General features: G+C 37.8%; 1 protein-coding gene across 3 annotated transcripts in view; it reads right to left on the bottom strand.

Moving 5' to 3' along the window:
• Nucleotides 1-14499, bottom strand: part of RELN (reelin) — a 515960-nt gene that overhangs the window by 18733 nt on the left and 482728 nt on the right. For all 3 annotated transcript variants that reach the window (XM_050782664.1, XM_050782662.1, XM_050782663.1), the window contains exons 52-59: nucleotides 12530-12744; nucleotides 10250-10427; nucleotides 7564-7739; nucleotides 7311-7417; nucleotides 6031-6273; nucleotides 5230-5405; nucleotides 1461-1534; nucleotides 207-368 (exon numbers count right to left, since the gene is read on the bottom strand). In XM_050782664.1, coding sequence (XP_050638621.1) covers nucleotides 207-368; nucleotides 1461-1534; nucleotides 5230-5405; nucleotides 6031-6273; nucleotides 7311-7417; nucleotides 7564-7739; nucleotides 10250-10427; nucleotides 12530-12744 — 1331 coding nt within the window. The remainder of the gene's footprint in view (nucleotides 1-206; nucleotides 369-1460; nucleotides 1535-5229; nucleotides 5406-6030; nucleotides 6274-7310; nucleotides 7418-7563; nucleotides 7740-10249; nucleotides 10428-12529; nucleotides 12745-14499) is intronic.

The raw sequence follows: 14499 nt of genomic DNA, 5'->3' as shown, positions 1-14499 counted from the left end.
ATTTACAGACAAACTCCAATTTCCCCTGGGACATGCAGTTGCCATTTGGGGGCATGGGTTGGTGACAGGAGGGAAAGAAGATGGGAGAGAGCACCAGGGCTGCATGTAAAGCTCTGGCTCACACTGTCAGTTGTTTTCAGCTCACTGCATGAACTCTGTAGAGAGGCCAGATAATTTCACAAAGTTTACCTTAATTTGCAACCTACCTGGAGGAGACATGGTCAGGCAGCTGGATGGTGATTCTTTTCCAGCTTGAGCTGTTGACAGAGTTGTAGATGGTGGCTTCATGGAACTGGAAAGGGGAGCAGCCAATGCTGTTAGAAGAGGAAGGAAGGCACTGGGTCTGTACAAGCTGCCAGGAATCTGATCTGCAGAAACCAGAAGGCTTTGTTAGACAAATTGTAAGAGAAACATATAATCTGTCTAATGTCAAGGTAATACTTTGTGGTCAGGTTAAATTAAAATATTTGTATATGAGTTTCCTGTCTTCTATATACATTTATAATTACAGATTATAAAAAAATTAAAATATTTTCAGAAATATTCTGACTCTTTAAAAGCACACGGAAAACAGAATAAAATAATAGCATGCATAGCAATGAATTCTGGTGGATTCTTCCTACTGACATTGTTACTAGAAATATACCTGGAGTTGACTGACAAAATTGTCCGTCTCCTCAAACTTAATGTAATTAGTGTTTAAAGGTGATAGTGGGAGGGCTATTAACCCTAATAAGGTAACTGAACTATGTCAGACTTTTATTCAATACTGCTAATATGCTTTAGAAGAGGTGACTCTGGCTGGTGCATATTCAGATCATTCAAAGTTTTTGTTAGAGGTAGCTGAAAATGAGTAACATGAATAAGAGAGTTCCACTCTGAGGACAAATGTAGTGCTTTGCTTATTTTGATAAAATTTAAAATACAGAGTTTCTTGGTGGCAGCCTTGTATGAAAATTGATTTTTTTTGGTTTGAAGGAAAATTTTGAAAATAAGACATATGTATACATTTTGTACAAGTGAAATTTATATAAAAATATGTATGAACTGCCACTTTTAGGATATAAGGTTATTCCTCTGTAAGCAACTGCCCTAACCTGTAATTCCCAGCACTCTGGGAGGCCGAGGCAGGCGGATCACCTGAGGTCAGGAGTTCAAGACCAGCCTGACCAACATGGAGAAACCCTGTCTCTACTAAAAATACAAAATTAGCTGGGTGTGGTGGCACATGCCTGTAATCCCACCTACTCAGGAGGCTGAGGCAGGAGAATCGCTTGAACCCAGGAGGCAGAGGTTGCGGTGAGCTGAGATCCCGCCACTGCACTCCAGCCTGGGCAACAAGAGCAAAACTCTCTCTCTCTCTCTCTCACACACACACACACACACACTCACACTCTCACGACAACCATTTGGATTGGGTATTCAAGTTTGGAGATAATGTTAAAAATTATTTCACAAACCTTGCATCCTTAGTGTATTCCAACATTACAGAATGAAGGTCACCGCAAGAAGTGGCTTCACAACCCACCACAATCTAAAACAAATGTAAACAATCAATACACAGGTAAGATTAGATGATATTGAATCCCATTAATTAAAAATCCCATCCCGCCATTTATTACTCTGACAGGTAATATTCAGAGAAGCTTTTACAGAGCAGCCTGCTGGGATACCAAGAATACATTCTTTTGGATTCTGTTATAGACGTTCAATTTTGCATGGAGATGAAAATTAAGGTTTTAAAAGTTACATTTCTATTCACTAAATTAGTATAATGCATTAATCACAGATCTGGGTAAGATAAATTGGCCAAAAAGAAAGTAACATTAGCCGAATTTATAGACAGAAACTGTAAGTATCACTGATTCAAAACATTTTCATTGATAGCCTAACTTTCTTGATTGTTACTATTAAATTTTTATTTGGAATTAAAATCAACAATTTTAATTACTTAATATTTGTTCTTGGGGTTTTCTGTATTTCCGTATGAATGAAAGCTTTCCATATTATATGCAATTAAATGTTTGAATCAGTAATACATAAATGCTATAAAAATTTGGTGATTCAAATTTAAGTCCTAATCATCTATTTAATCAAGTCCTATTTCAGCACTGATAACTAGGGAAGGTTAGTGCTAAAAATTTCAGGCCATACAGTCATGAATAAAACAACTCTAAATTCAGAGAGAGAATAAGAAGCATAATGATAGTGGGAATCATAAAAGACACAAATATAATGCTGTGGTGCTTCAAAGGAGATAGCATTTGATTAAATGGATTAGAAAATAATCAGATAGGGTACATGCAAGCTGCCCCTGAAGACTGGGAAGAGTGTGAGAGGTAGAAATAGGAAAAAGATATTTAGGTGAAAGAAACAGTGTGAGTGAAGACAAAGTAGGGAATCGTGGTGGCACATCCAGAGCACAGCATATAGCATGTTTTGGTCCAAGTATAGCATATATGAAATATTCAGAGATGAGGTTAGAATGGTCGGTTGAATTTGGCAGACCAGAAGCTGTAGCCTAAGGTGTTTGACCTTAATTTGATAAGTGGGAGAGTCATTAAAGGTTTCTGAGCAGTGGAATAATGTGCTGCTTAGAGATATGCTTTATAAAGATCAATCTGACTGTGATGTCAAAGACACATAGGAGTGGAGAGAGACTGGGAGTGAAAAGAGTACTTAGTCAACTATTGATTTAGTTAGGGCCAGAACAGAGGTGGTGATAGTGCAAACAGAGAAGATTGGATGGATACCAGGAACATTGGAAAGTAGAATTCAAAGGATGTAGTCACTAGATATGATTAGATATGAAAAGTGAAAAATCAAAGCATAGTCGAACATTTCAAGTTGGTTACTAGGTGAATGGTGGTGCCATCGAGAGAAACAGGAAAATCAGAAAGAGGAGTTGGTATGGTGAGGGAAGATATTAAGTGCACTGTTAGACACATTCAGTTGAGGTGCCAATGTGCACAAAGGTGTAGACATGTGTAGGGGCTATTACAAATATTGAATTAATTGTTAGCCAGTCAACATTGGATGTGCAGATTTGAAATTTGCTCTTCAAGATATGATTCTTGAAGCTAGATGATTGGATACAATTCCTGACGGTGAGAAGGTCTATGGAGAGAGAAGAAAGTTGATACATACTGAGAAATGCTGACATTTAGAGGGCTAAGGGGAGAAAAGCCATAAGAAGATAGTAGATATCAAAGAGGTAAAAGGAGAACCAGCAGAGAACCCAGAAGCCTAGGGGAAAGATAACTCCACAGGTTGAAGAGGGCGAGAATAACAGTGTCAAATGGTGTAGAGAGGAAAGGGAAGATGGGGATACGCAAAAGCTGTTGACATTGGGTACAGTAAGACTCTGGTGACTTTCAAGTATGTAGTTTTAGTGATACTTTACTGAATTTTTGAGGATAAACTCCCTGTTTTTCCTAAGGAAATTGCCTTGGTTAGAGAAAGAGAGACCCAGTCTCTTCAGTGCAGTGACCTCTGTTACAGAAGTAACAAAAGAGGAGGCTCCAGTCAACTCAATCAAATATAATGCCTTGGATCTGGGCCACAACGTTAACGTGGTAGAGGGAAAATCTTCACTCTTAAGGAACACGGCTTAGAAACAGAGGAAGTATAACACTTCTTCATATCACTAAGTTAAGACTAGTCCTGAAGGAATGGTAGCATTTGGGGAGCTTGCCTTACCCTCTAGTCTCTGAAGGGGAGTTTAACATAGAGCTGAGGCAAAAAGCAAATACATTTTTATTTCTGCTAATAAAGATTTTCACTATTAACTGTCATTGTAGTATATCAAAAAAGGGTATTAGAATAACTGATGTCTTTAAAATGACCTAGTAATACAATGCATTTCTGTAATGGCTTTGTGTGTGTGGGATAGGGTCTTGTTCTGTTGCCCTAGCTGGAGTGCAGTGGTGGGATCATAGCTCACTGTAACCTCCAACCCCTGGGCTCGAGTGATTCTTGTGCCTAGCTTCCTGAGCAGCTAGGACTACAGGTACATCCCACCATGCCCAGCTAATTTTTTTTTTTTTTTGTAGAGACAGGGGTCTTGCTATGTTTCCCAGGCTGGTCTTGAACTCTTGGCCTCAGAGATCCTTCCTCCTCAGCCTCCCAAAGTGCTGGGATTACAGGTGTTTGCAATAGATATATATCAATTGATATTGCTTTGCCTTTCTCTGAGTGTCTATTAATTATATCTTCACTTACATCCTGTATGAATCAAGTATTCAGTTTAAAATATTTGAGAGTTCTCCTTAATTATTTGAGGATTTAGGAAGTTCCAACAAGACTAATGTCATATAGGCATATGAAATGAGAGACACAAGAAAATAGAAAGATATACTGAAAAAAAATAGATGGAGAAAAAATGGCTCAATGCACATAATAGGCATGGAGTAAGAGAAAGAGGCAGAGAGAGAGAGAGAGAGAGAGAGAGAGAGATGATACAGGAAGCGAAGGGAGAGAGCCAGAATTGTGCAACATAAAAAGGAGATAGTGTTACAGAGAGCTAGAAGTAGGCAGTCTCCTATTTGAGCTTTTAATTTACAAGGTTAGGGAGACTGAAATCCAGATTACATATATAAGATGGAATATATTCAGTTGGTGTAAAAGTAATTGCAGTATTTGCCATTAAAATGAATGGCATTAAAAGTAATTTTTTTTTTTTTTGGAGACACAGTCTCGTTCTGTCACCCAGAGTGCAGTGGTATGATCTCGGTTCACTGCAACTTCTGCCTCTCAGGTTTCAGCGATTATTATTTCTCAGCCTCCCGAGTAGCTGGGATTACAGGTGTGTACTACCACGACCGGCTAATTTTATTTTATTTATTTTTTTTTGTAGAGACAAGGTTTTGCCGTGTTGGCCAGGCTACTCTGGAGCTCCTGGCCTCTTGGCCTCAAGTGATCCTCCCGCCCCAGCCTCCCAAAGTGCTGGAATTATAGGCGTGAGCCACCGCACTCAGCCTGCAATTACTTTTGCACCAGCCTAATAGTTACATTTCTTGCTGTGTCCCAACATTTTCAGGGATTTCATCTATCCTCAAAAAATCATACTTGAATAAAGGTCTTTGCAAAAGATGACCTCTTTTATTCATAAGATAAAGTCTCTTTTAATGAATAATATCAGTCATTTCCTTAAAGTTGTCTGAATAAACATTCTCCCCCGGGCCCCAAATGCAATGCTACTTTCTGTTTTAAAGAGTCACTTTTCCTTACTTTAAACTGCATCATGTATCCTGGCTGTATAATGAGTTCTCGGGAGGAGAGAGCATTGTGAGTCTTGTCCTTCTTTTTATTTGGCCAATAGAGGTGGAAGGATGGATTGCCACAAAATCCTGCTGTTCTTACAGCATTAGGGTAAAAACTCCAGTTTTCTTCATGGGAAGTGCCTTCTGTTAAGGAAAATTGGAAGCAATATGGCATGTTATTCTCTTGAGGAAAATTGGAAGCAATATGGCGTATTATTCTCTTGAACTGATTGATTTATTGTTGAATTCTTTATAAATTTTTATACTCTACTAGCTTTCTGCTTACACTTTAGGATTTTTATTTTATTTAACTGGGATAATGCATAAATCCAACATGAGAAATCAAACTTAGACAAGACTATTAAATGGTAGTATAATGATTACCGTACTTTTAAAATGTAATTGCTAGTCTAGGTAACTTAGCACTGAAAAGTTCTTGATATACTTCGTCAGCCAGTGCATTAAGTATTTCTGTGACACATTAATCACTAAAGAAACTAAAATTATTTGGGAGTATTGAAATTTCAAATTATATTTAAAGCCAGACATTGTGCCTTTAACAGGATTTATTGAATTCTCAGTGGACATTTCAACAGGCAGCCAACTTTGAAGATTTATAAACCATTGGGCAAAATAACAGCTAACATTTGTTGAGCAGGAGTATGGGCTAGGCATTCTTATAAATGCTTTTCATGTGCTAATGTATCTGAAGACATAAGCAGAAAAATGGCTTACAGGAAAGAAAATTGTTCAATGTCTTGTTTCTTACCATCATCAAAAGTGTCCACCAATTGGCTGGGATTGATTTCTGCTCCACCAATCAAAATATTGTCCAGTGCCCACTGAGCACGCTCCACCCCAGAGACCACAATTCCATTGCTGATCACAAAAGGCTGCCACCAACGAAGTCGAGTTGTGTTGGTAAGTGCATCTTCAGGAAGAAGTATGTAGTCATGTCTAACAGAAATGTATTTCTGGTAATCCATCTCATGGAGCAAAGTCCAGGTAATTCCTATAACAACAAATATACCAATATATCTAGAATCTCCTGCCTCCTGATAAACCACCAGTATACTTCAGATACTGTGAACTTCCCAGAGAAATTTTCAACCAGCAAATGACAACTGAGTTTGCTGACTTTGATGTTAGGTATTCACTACTTATAAATACTGTTTCTGTATGAGGCTAATGATATGAGGGGAAGGGTATTTCGAAAGAGTTGGCCAAAATAAAAACACTGAAGTAAAAATTAGTTATGTTTTGCTTTTAAAATTTAGTTCTAAATTCTTATTTCTCAGAAATGAGATATACCTATGTTTTACATGTTTTTGGCAATAGCTTTCAGTATTAAAATAGTTATTGTAATTTTATGCAATTTTGTAATTATTTGGACTGGTATAAAGTTTATCTCTTCTTGCTTGATAAGATTGCAGGTGGGATGTTTAGTTACTTAAGAAAACATCCTTCAAATACCTTAAAATACTTCAGAGTCATCTGTTAATCAGCTAGTTATTAAGAATGATATCTATCTGCTAAAGTAGATTTTTCTAAAGACACCATGGTATTACTGGTCTCATTTTAGCTACTTCAAAATAAAACAGAATTCTATTAAAATATTCTATAACAAACTCACAAAATCAGACTTTTTTTTCACAATTTTTAAAGATTTCTATAGATTATAGCATTTACTACATGTTTACATATAAGCTTTTAAAAATGCTTTAAAGTTTTAAAAATGATCTTTTACTTGGAAATCATACAAAATGCATTTCTTAATTGTATCACTCAAGCTTCAGTAAAGCACAGAGGTTGTTTATTCATAAAGTTTGGACTTTATTTTTTAATGTGGTTTCTCTCTTGTCCCCTTTTTGCATAACACAGAAGTCACTTGTACAGTACATGTAATACAAACAAAATCTGTAGCTTTTTCTTTGTGAGTTTCACAATTGAAACTGTGAAGTCGGCAAAGCTTTGCAGAGACTTTTCTGAGGGTGTTGGATGGAATTTGGGAATCTGCTCCAAGGTGTGGTTTTCACCCCTGACACGTGCCTCCATCGGTAGAGTAGTCCAACAGCACGCCTTCCTTCCGGCAGATGGGACGATGGCAAGAGGTCATGTTGTTCTCACTCCCAATGCGCCCCCAGTATTGCAGGAACCTGAATGCAAGCACATTTTATCCATCAGAATAATTCATTAGAACAAATACTCTACTCAAGTCCTGGATAATTTCTTCCATACAAGTGTTCCTTGCTTTGGGACCAATTTGCTATGTTGCAATAGAAATAACAAAAAATTGACTTACTTTGCACCTCGAAGATCCAAATCTTGTGTAATCGCTTGTCTCACAGTAGATCCCCCAAAATAGAGTGCAGTGTCCTCAGCAAGAATTCCACACTCAGTGCAAGTACTTCCACCTTCTAAGGACATCCATAAGTCAGGTTTGATTTCTTCACTGTCAAAGCGTTCCTTCAGGAAAGTCTGGAAAAAACATAAGCCAGATGTGGTCAAGAAAACAACTTCAGATAACTATGGAATATTTAAGACAATACAGAGTGATATCTTGGACTTAAAAAAAATAGAGCTGATTTCAAATGCTTTTCAAAGATGTTCAAAAAAATAACAGGCTATTTCCACAATGTTCTTTTCTGTCATATATTGAAAATCATTTAAACTGCCCAAATAATGTTTAATAATTGAAATTTAAAATAACTGTAAAGTTGACTATATCAATTTTTTTTTTTTTTTTTTTTTTTTTTTTTTTTTTTTTTTTTTTTGAGACGGTCTTGCTCTGTCACTTGGGCTGGAGTGCAGTGGCACAATTTCGGCTCATTGCAGCCTCTGCCTCCCGGGTTCAAGCTATTCTCATGCCTCAGCCTCCTGAGTAGCTGGGATTACAGGTGTGTGCCACCATACCTGGCTATTTTTTGTATTTTTAGTAGAGATGGGGTTTCACCATGTTGGCTACGCTGGTCTCGAACTGCTGACCTCAAGTGATCTGCCCACCTCCGTCTCCCAGAGTGCTGCAATTACAGGTGTGAGCCACCATGCCTGGCCATATTATAGTAACACTTCTATTTGTAAAAAGTTATTTAAGCATATACCCCCAAATATGTATATTTGTTTATATAGTATATAAAAGTATTATTGTAATGTATTATGAAACATGCCAAAAAAAAAAAAAAGGAAATTTGAAAGCAATAAGATAAAATATAAACATGCAATCCAGCACTTTCCCACCAACATTCCCCAATAGATTGTCCTGGTGTGTGTGCCCTCACTTTGGAGACTGCCTGAGGCAGCCAAGATCCTTCAGCTCTAGCACAGAGTGAACCCTGAAGGTCTATATGGTTAGGCAGGGACACTTGAAATCAAATCTCTCTATATAAAGTCAAAAGAAAGTAAACTTTAGAAGGCAGTTTGAAAGATGTTTCACCTGTTTATCAGGGCCAAGTTGTAGGGCGACAAGTACTCAAAATCTAGAATAAAATATTTTTTCCCTGGATCTCCAGTTTATCCTTGTAACTGAGAATGACTGACAACCAGGAAATCTATTTTTTAGAGAGTGTACAAAGTATAAAGGTTCGTGGCTACATTTTATGTAAAATTTACTTATCTCCTCACAGTCAAGGTCTTAATTTCCCCATTCATTCTGTCCACAGTACTTTCATTTTATCCATAATGCAGATTTGTATTAGGTAGAGACACATTTTTTCTTGTTTAAAATGATGAAAAGATATCATAAAGGCAATTTGTTCTAGTTGCAGTTGCAATAGCTGTATACAGAAAAACCTATATTTTTTCATTTAAGGAGCGTTCTATCTTACTGTGTAGTTAAAATGATTTAAACAGTTTCTTAAACTTAGAAGATAATTCTATAGTTAAAGATATACAGTCAAATGTCAGTCTGACGTCATCCCACTAATGGATAGCAAATGAATATGTTTTATAACTGAAGGTTTGTAAGAAAACAAGTGTTAGAAGAAATGCGTGGTTAACCACATAAACTATCATTAGAAGATTTTAATCAGGGTTTATAGTTTTATAGATTTGTACAATTTCTTATCCAACTGAGGAATACTAATAAAATTTGAGTGCTCATGAAAGAAATTAGATTTTCAAAAGTTTATTAATTATCTGTGGTATATAAAGCTATGTTTTCCCTGTGGTAACCTCATTTGTTAATAATGTACTTACATCTTCAGACACAAATGAGCATTGTTCCAATTTTATTTAAAAAATGTTCAATTCCATAGTTGAAGTATTAGAACAAACACAAATGACAGAACAGATTTGGTTTACATTGTTGCCTTTCATATGTTGGATTTCAATCACTAGGAATTTTGCTTTTTTTAGCCGAGTCATTTATCTATTATTGTAATGACAAATGCACTATGTTTATTCACAGAATTAGAGTACATATATGGCAACTGTGTTGGGTAACTATTTGCTTTGCATATTAAATAATGATGTAACAGCTAAAGCTTTCAAAAATGACCTCTCCATTCTTAATACACAACCCCATTTCAGTAGTCAACAAATCAGAACATAGAATTTTCTAAACAATTCAGGTACTGTTTAGGCCTTTTTGAAAATTTGGTCTTTTGTGATAATGTATATTATCTGCTTTATTTCATAACAACAGTAACAATAATATCCTCCTTCAAATAGTGCATCAGTTGAAAAAGTGAAGTAAAAAAGGCTTAATATTGACTTTATAAAGAGTCTGCTTAAGAAAAAAAAAAAAAACCCAGAGTATTTATCATTTGTAATCCGTACAGTCTGGCTCATTTTATGAATTGGATAAACTGTACTAGAACTTGATCCTAATATTCTTGTACTTAGGAAGCATTTTTAAAGTTTCTATTCAAATGATTTTATTTCCTGGGGGACCCAAAGGACATTGTTATAGATTATGTCTCATATATAAGTTGGTTCCTAGGCATGGCCCATGATGTGAGTAATGCTTCTGTCCAGAGCTTTACCCTTACCTTCAGAGTGTGGGTCAAGTAGCAGTTTGGCCCTGAGTATCCCGGATCACAGATGCACTGTTCCCTTAAGCAATCTCCATGGCCCCTGCAGTTGTCCAAGCATCCAGGGCCCAGGTAGAAATTATCGATTGCCCACTGCATGTCTGAGTACTTCTGATAGAACCTAAACCTCACTGGACTATTGACAATGCAAAAGCAAAGGAGTGAAAAACAAAAGTTAACTTTATTTAGGTCCATTGTCCTGCATGTGTATTCAGTACTCAAGAGAAAAAACATTTAAGACACTCTTACTAGATGAAACAGGTTAATAAAAAATGTTTGCTGAGCACTTTTATCTTTCTAGTAATGGAACTTTCAAGCTGGTTTTATTTAAATTTCAGAATATCGGGGCAAACTTGCACAACAAAGTTAAAATCAGTGGAATCTCTGTGTCCAGAAATAGAAATATTTAAATATACAAATCTGTAACTTTCATAAATCAGGTTTCTTCTGAACTGGAGTTCTGTGGTCATGACGCAATTTAGATTCACTAATTTCATTCCTGAAATTGTACAGAAGGTGAGTGACGCCTTTGACAAGAGCCTTGTCAGCATACACACAGCCCTCAGGCCGTTGGGAGGCAGCATTTTCTGAATTCCCTGAAGACAATCAATATTCTCAGAGTAACTGTGCTAATTACAAAACAATTTTGAAAGGCTTATATTAAAGGACATTTTCTCTGAGATTTTAATTTCATCTTTGTTCTTCTCTGTCTTCTGGGGGGAAAAAAACAAGCCTCATAATTATCCTTATATTAAAATATGCCATGCTGTTTTGGTTTAAAGAGTCCAGAGTACATGAAGGAACTTTCTGGGGTGATATAAATGTTCTGTACCATGTTTTATGTGGTGGTTACGTGGGTTGCACAACAGTAAAAACTCATTGATCTGAATAATTAATTAAGATGTATGTATTTTACTGAATGTAAATTATACCTCATTATTACAAAAAGAGAGAGAATGGGAGGGGAAAATGAGTCTATGATAGACATTATGGTGGTTCCCCAGCATCCATTTCGCCCCAGATAATCCATGAAATGATCATTGTAATATCACTTTCCTAACTATTGAGTGGCTAATTGGTACCAATGGGATGCAAGGTGGTGCTTGTTCTGGCTGTCTGGGAACAAAAAGCAACTATTTTTCTTTCTCACTGGACATAAGTACGGAAGCATCCTGCCCCAGTTCTCTGGCTGCCATCTCATGTTCAATTGCAAAACCAGCCGGAGAGAGCAGAGTATGGCGCCAGTGCTGTGGACAGCAGACATTCTCTTAAGAGAATAAGGCAGAACAGTGTCCCTGAAGACACCGTTCCACTTACAAATCAACCAACCCTAGAGTTCATTTATCTTTGGATTCATTCATTATAGATACAACAAATTTTGAGCTGGTTTGAATTGGGTTTTCTGTTCCTTGCAGCTGAAAGCATCCTGATTTAGTTCCTTAGTATGTTAATTGAATAAGCTCTTTAGATACATTCCAGAAAACCATGAGTGGTAATAATAATATCTATGGGACACTGGGAAATCTGTGTGTAAGCACTTTATTCAAAGGCTCTGTATGTTTCACAAGAAGATTCATTTAGTCAGACCATCTGATTAATACAGTTGAGGTGCACCTGTTGTTTTCCTTTGTGTATCTTTCCCCCTACTTTTAAAGTAGAAGATAAATCTTTAAGGAATTGCCTTAAATTAATATATCCACAGACTTTGCAGAGCAAGGTGTAATTACCTGTGCTCATCACTGGTCCAGGCTGATTACCTCTCACTGCAGGATCAGAACTTAATGCTTTGGTAAGAGGAAAATGGATCCTGTAAGTCACACTGGTAGAAATAGCATGATGAGTTAGGATTTGCTCCTGGCTCTGTCTATCATGGAATGATAAGGCAATAATGTGGAAAGTATGTAGTGCACAGCGGTCCACAGTCTACAAGGTTGAGAAGGTAGGGTACACCTTTTCATCTGGCTCCAAGGCCATAATTATTGCTCTGTTCCCATTTGAGGTGTGGAAAATAGAAGAGTCTGCGAAAGCACATTTTGCCAAGTCTGAGGATTACAAATTGAGGTCTGAAGTTAGCTCATCATGGAAGTTATGATGAAAGTCACCAATTAAAGAACCTTTAGAGTTAGGGAGAAAGAAAGCACTTTTCCCACAAATACACATAATTTTAGGCTTGACAACAGTGTACCTAATGGGCTTCTGGATGCTTGGAACCAAGCTTTGTTTTGGTTTTCTACTTACTTTCCCACTAAGCTTTCAGGAAGTGGGTAGGTGATCCTTTTCCACCCTTTAGTTGGGAAGAATACAGATGGCTGAGAAACAGTTCCAGAGCATTTTGGGTCAGCAGGCAAGCACTGAGGGACCAGATAATTCCAGCTCACACCAAAGTCAGTAGAATACTGCACATGAATTTGATTCTGGGCAATTTTTTCAGACACCTTACATCCAACAGAGATCTAATAAACAGAAAAGCAAGATCAAGGTATTAAAACTATATGATTCTTCTCCAAGGACTTGGCAACAAAAAAGCTGCTGATCACTTGATACGCACGTTACCACATTCACCCTGTATTTTCAGATTCATTATTTGTTCTGCTAACGGACAGAGAAATGATTGCCCCAGGTGACAAATTATAGAAAGTGCCAAATATATTGTGTAGGGGGTTTGGAGAGAAACTTAGACCCCATGCTTCTGCCATGCTGGCTGAATGCCTTGGAAGGCCTGGGCTCACTCCTACAAACTGTTAGTTGTGCTAATGGTCTGGCACTTCTATTTGGCAGAATACTTAACCAAGAAGGACTGCTAACAGCTTTACCAATTTTACTATTTTATTGTATAATTTATGACTCTTAATACAACACTTTCAACTACAAGTAAGATGAAATAATAACTGAAGGTAGTTTAAACAAGGCACAGCACCCTTCATTGATGGTGATAGCCATGATGTGACATTGCTGTTATTACAGTGGGATTTAGGTAGACAGAATAAATTGGTTCACATAAAATCTTGGCCTAAATATTAGCCCAAGTTGATGTTGACATTAATGCTAATCATGCCTTTGTTTTCCTTTTTTTTTTTTTCTCCAGAAACATCCAAATGTTCTTGTAAAAAAAAAAAAAAAAAAAAAAGTAGAGGCTGGGGGCCATGACTCACGCCTGTAATCCCAGCACTTTGGGAGGCCGAGGTGGGCGGATCACGAGGTCAGGAGTTCGAGACCAGCCTGACCAACATGGTGAAACCCTGTCTCTACTAAAAATAAAAAATTAGTCGGGCATGGTGGTGTGCACCTGTAATCCCAGCTACTCAGGAGCCTGAGGCAGGAGAATTGCCTGAACCCGGGAGGCGGAGGTTGCAGTCAGCCAAGACTGTGCCACTGCACTCCAGCCTGGGCAACAGAGTGAGACTCCGTCTCAGAAAAAAAGGTCTTATTTAACCTAAATTTCTAAGTTATAGTTTGTATTTATGGAGAGATGGGTAAGAGGGAAAAAATGTAAAAATAACCATTATAGTTTTAATCTTCTCTTGATGAAACAAATTGCCTAAGTCATAATGATTTAACTCAGGGAGTTATAATCAGTATCCTACATTTTTATTGTTGATATTTTTATTAGTATTTAATCCCAAGCAGGAACACATTTACTCTTATAAAAGTTTCAATTTGAGAGAGAGCTGGCAAGATGGCCGAATAGGAATAGCTCCTGTCTGCAGCTCCCAGCAGGATCAATGCAGAAGGCTGGTGATTTTGGCATTTCCAACTGAGGTACCCGATTCATCTCATTGGGACTGGTTGGACAGTGGGTGCAGCCCACAGAGGACGAACTAAAGCAGGGTGGGGTGTTGCCCCACCCGGGAACTGCAAAGGGTCAGGGAATTTCCCTTTCCTAGCCAAGGGAAGCCGTGAGTGACTGTACCAGGAGGAACAGTGGACTCCGGCCCAGATACTGCGCTTTTCCCCACAGTCTTTGCAACTGGCAAACCAGGAGATTCCCTCCAGTGCCTGGCTTGGCGAGTCCCAACCCCACGGAGCCCAGCAAGGTAAGATTCACTGACTTGAAATTCTCACTGTTAGCACAGCAGTCTGAGGTGGAACTGGGATGCTCAAGCTTGGTGGGGGGAGGGGCATCCGCCATTACTGAGGCTTGAGTAGGCGGTTTTCCCTTCACCATGTAAACAGCCACCCAGAAGTTTGAACTGGGTGGAGCCCACCTC

Source organism: Macaca thibetana, chromosome 3 (assembly GCF_024542745.1).
Source record: "Macaca thibetana thibetana isolate TM-01 chromosome 3, ASM2454274v1, whole genome shotgun sequence".
NCBI lineage: Eukaryota > Metazoa > Chordata > Mammalia > Primates > Cercopithecidae > Macaca > Macaca thibetana.
Note: the sequence above shows the minus strand (reverse complement) of the source record. Positions and strands in the feature narration are given on the sequence as shown.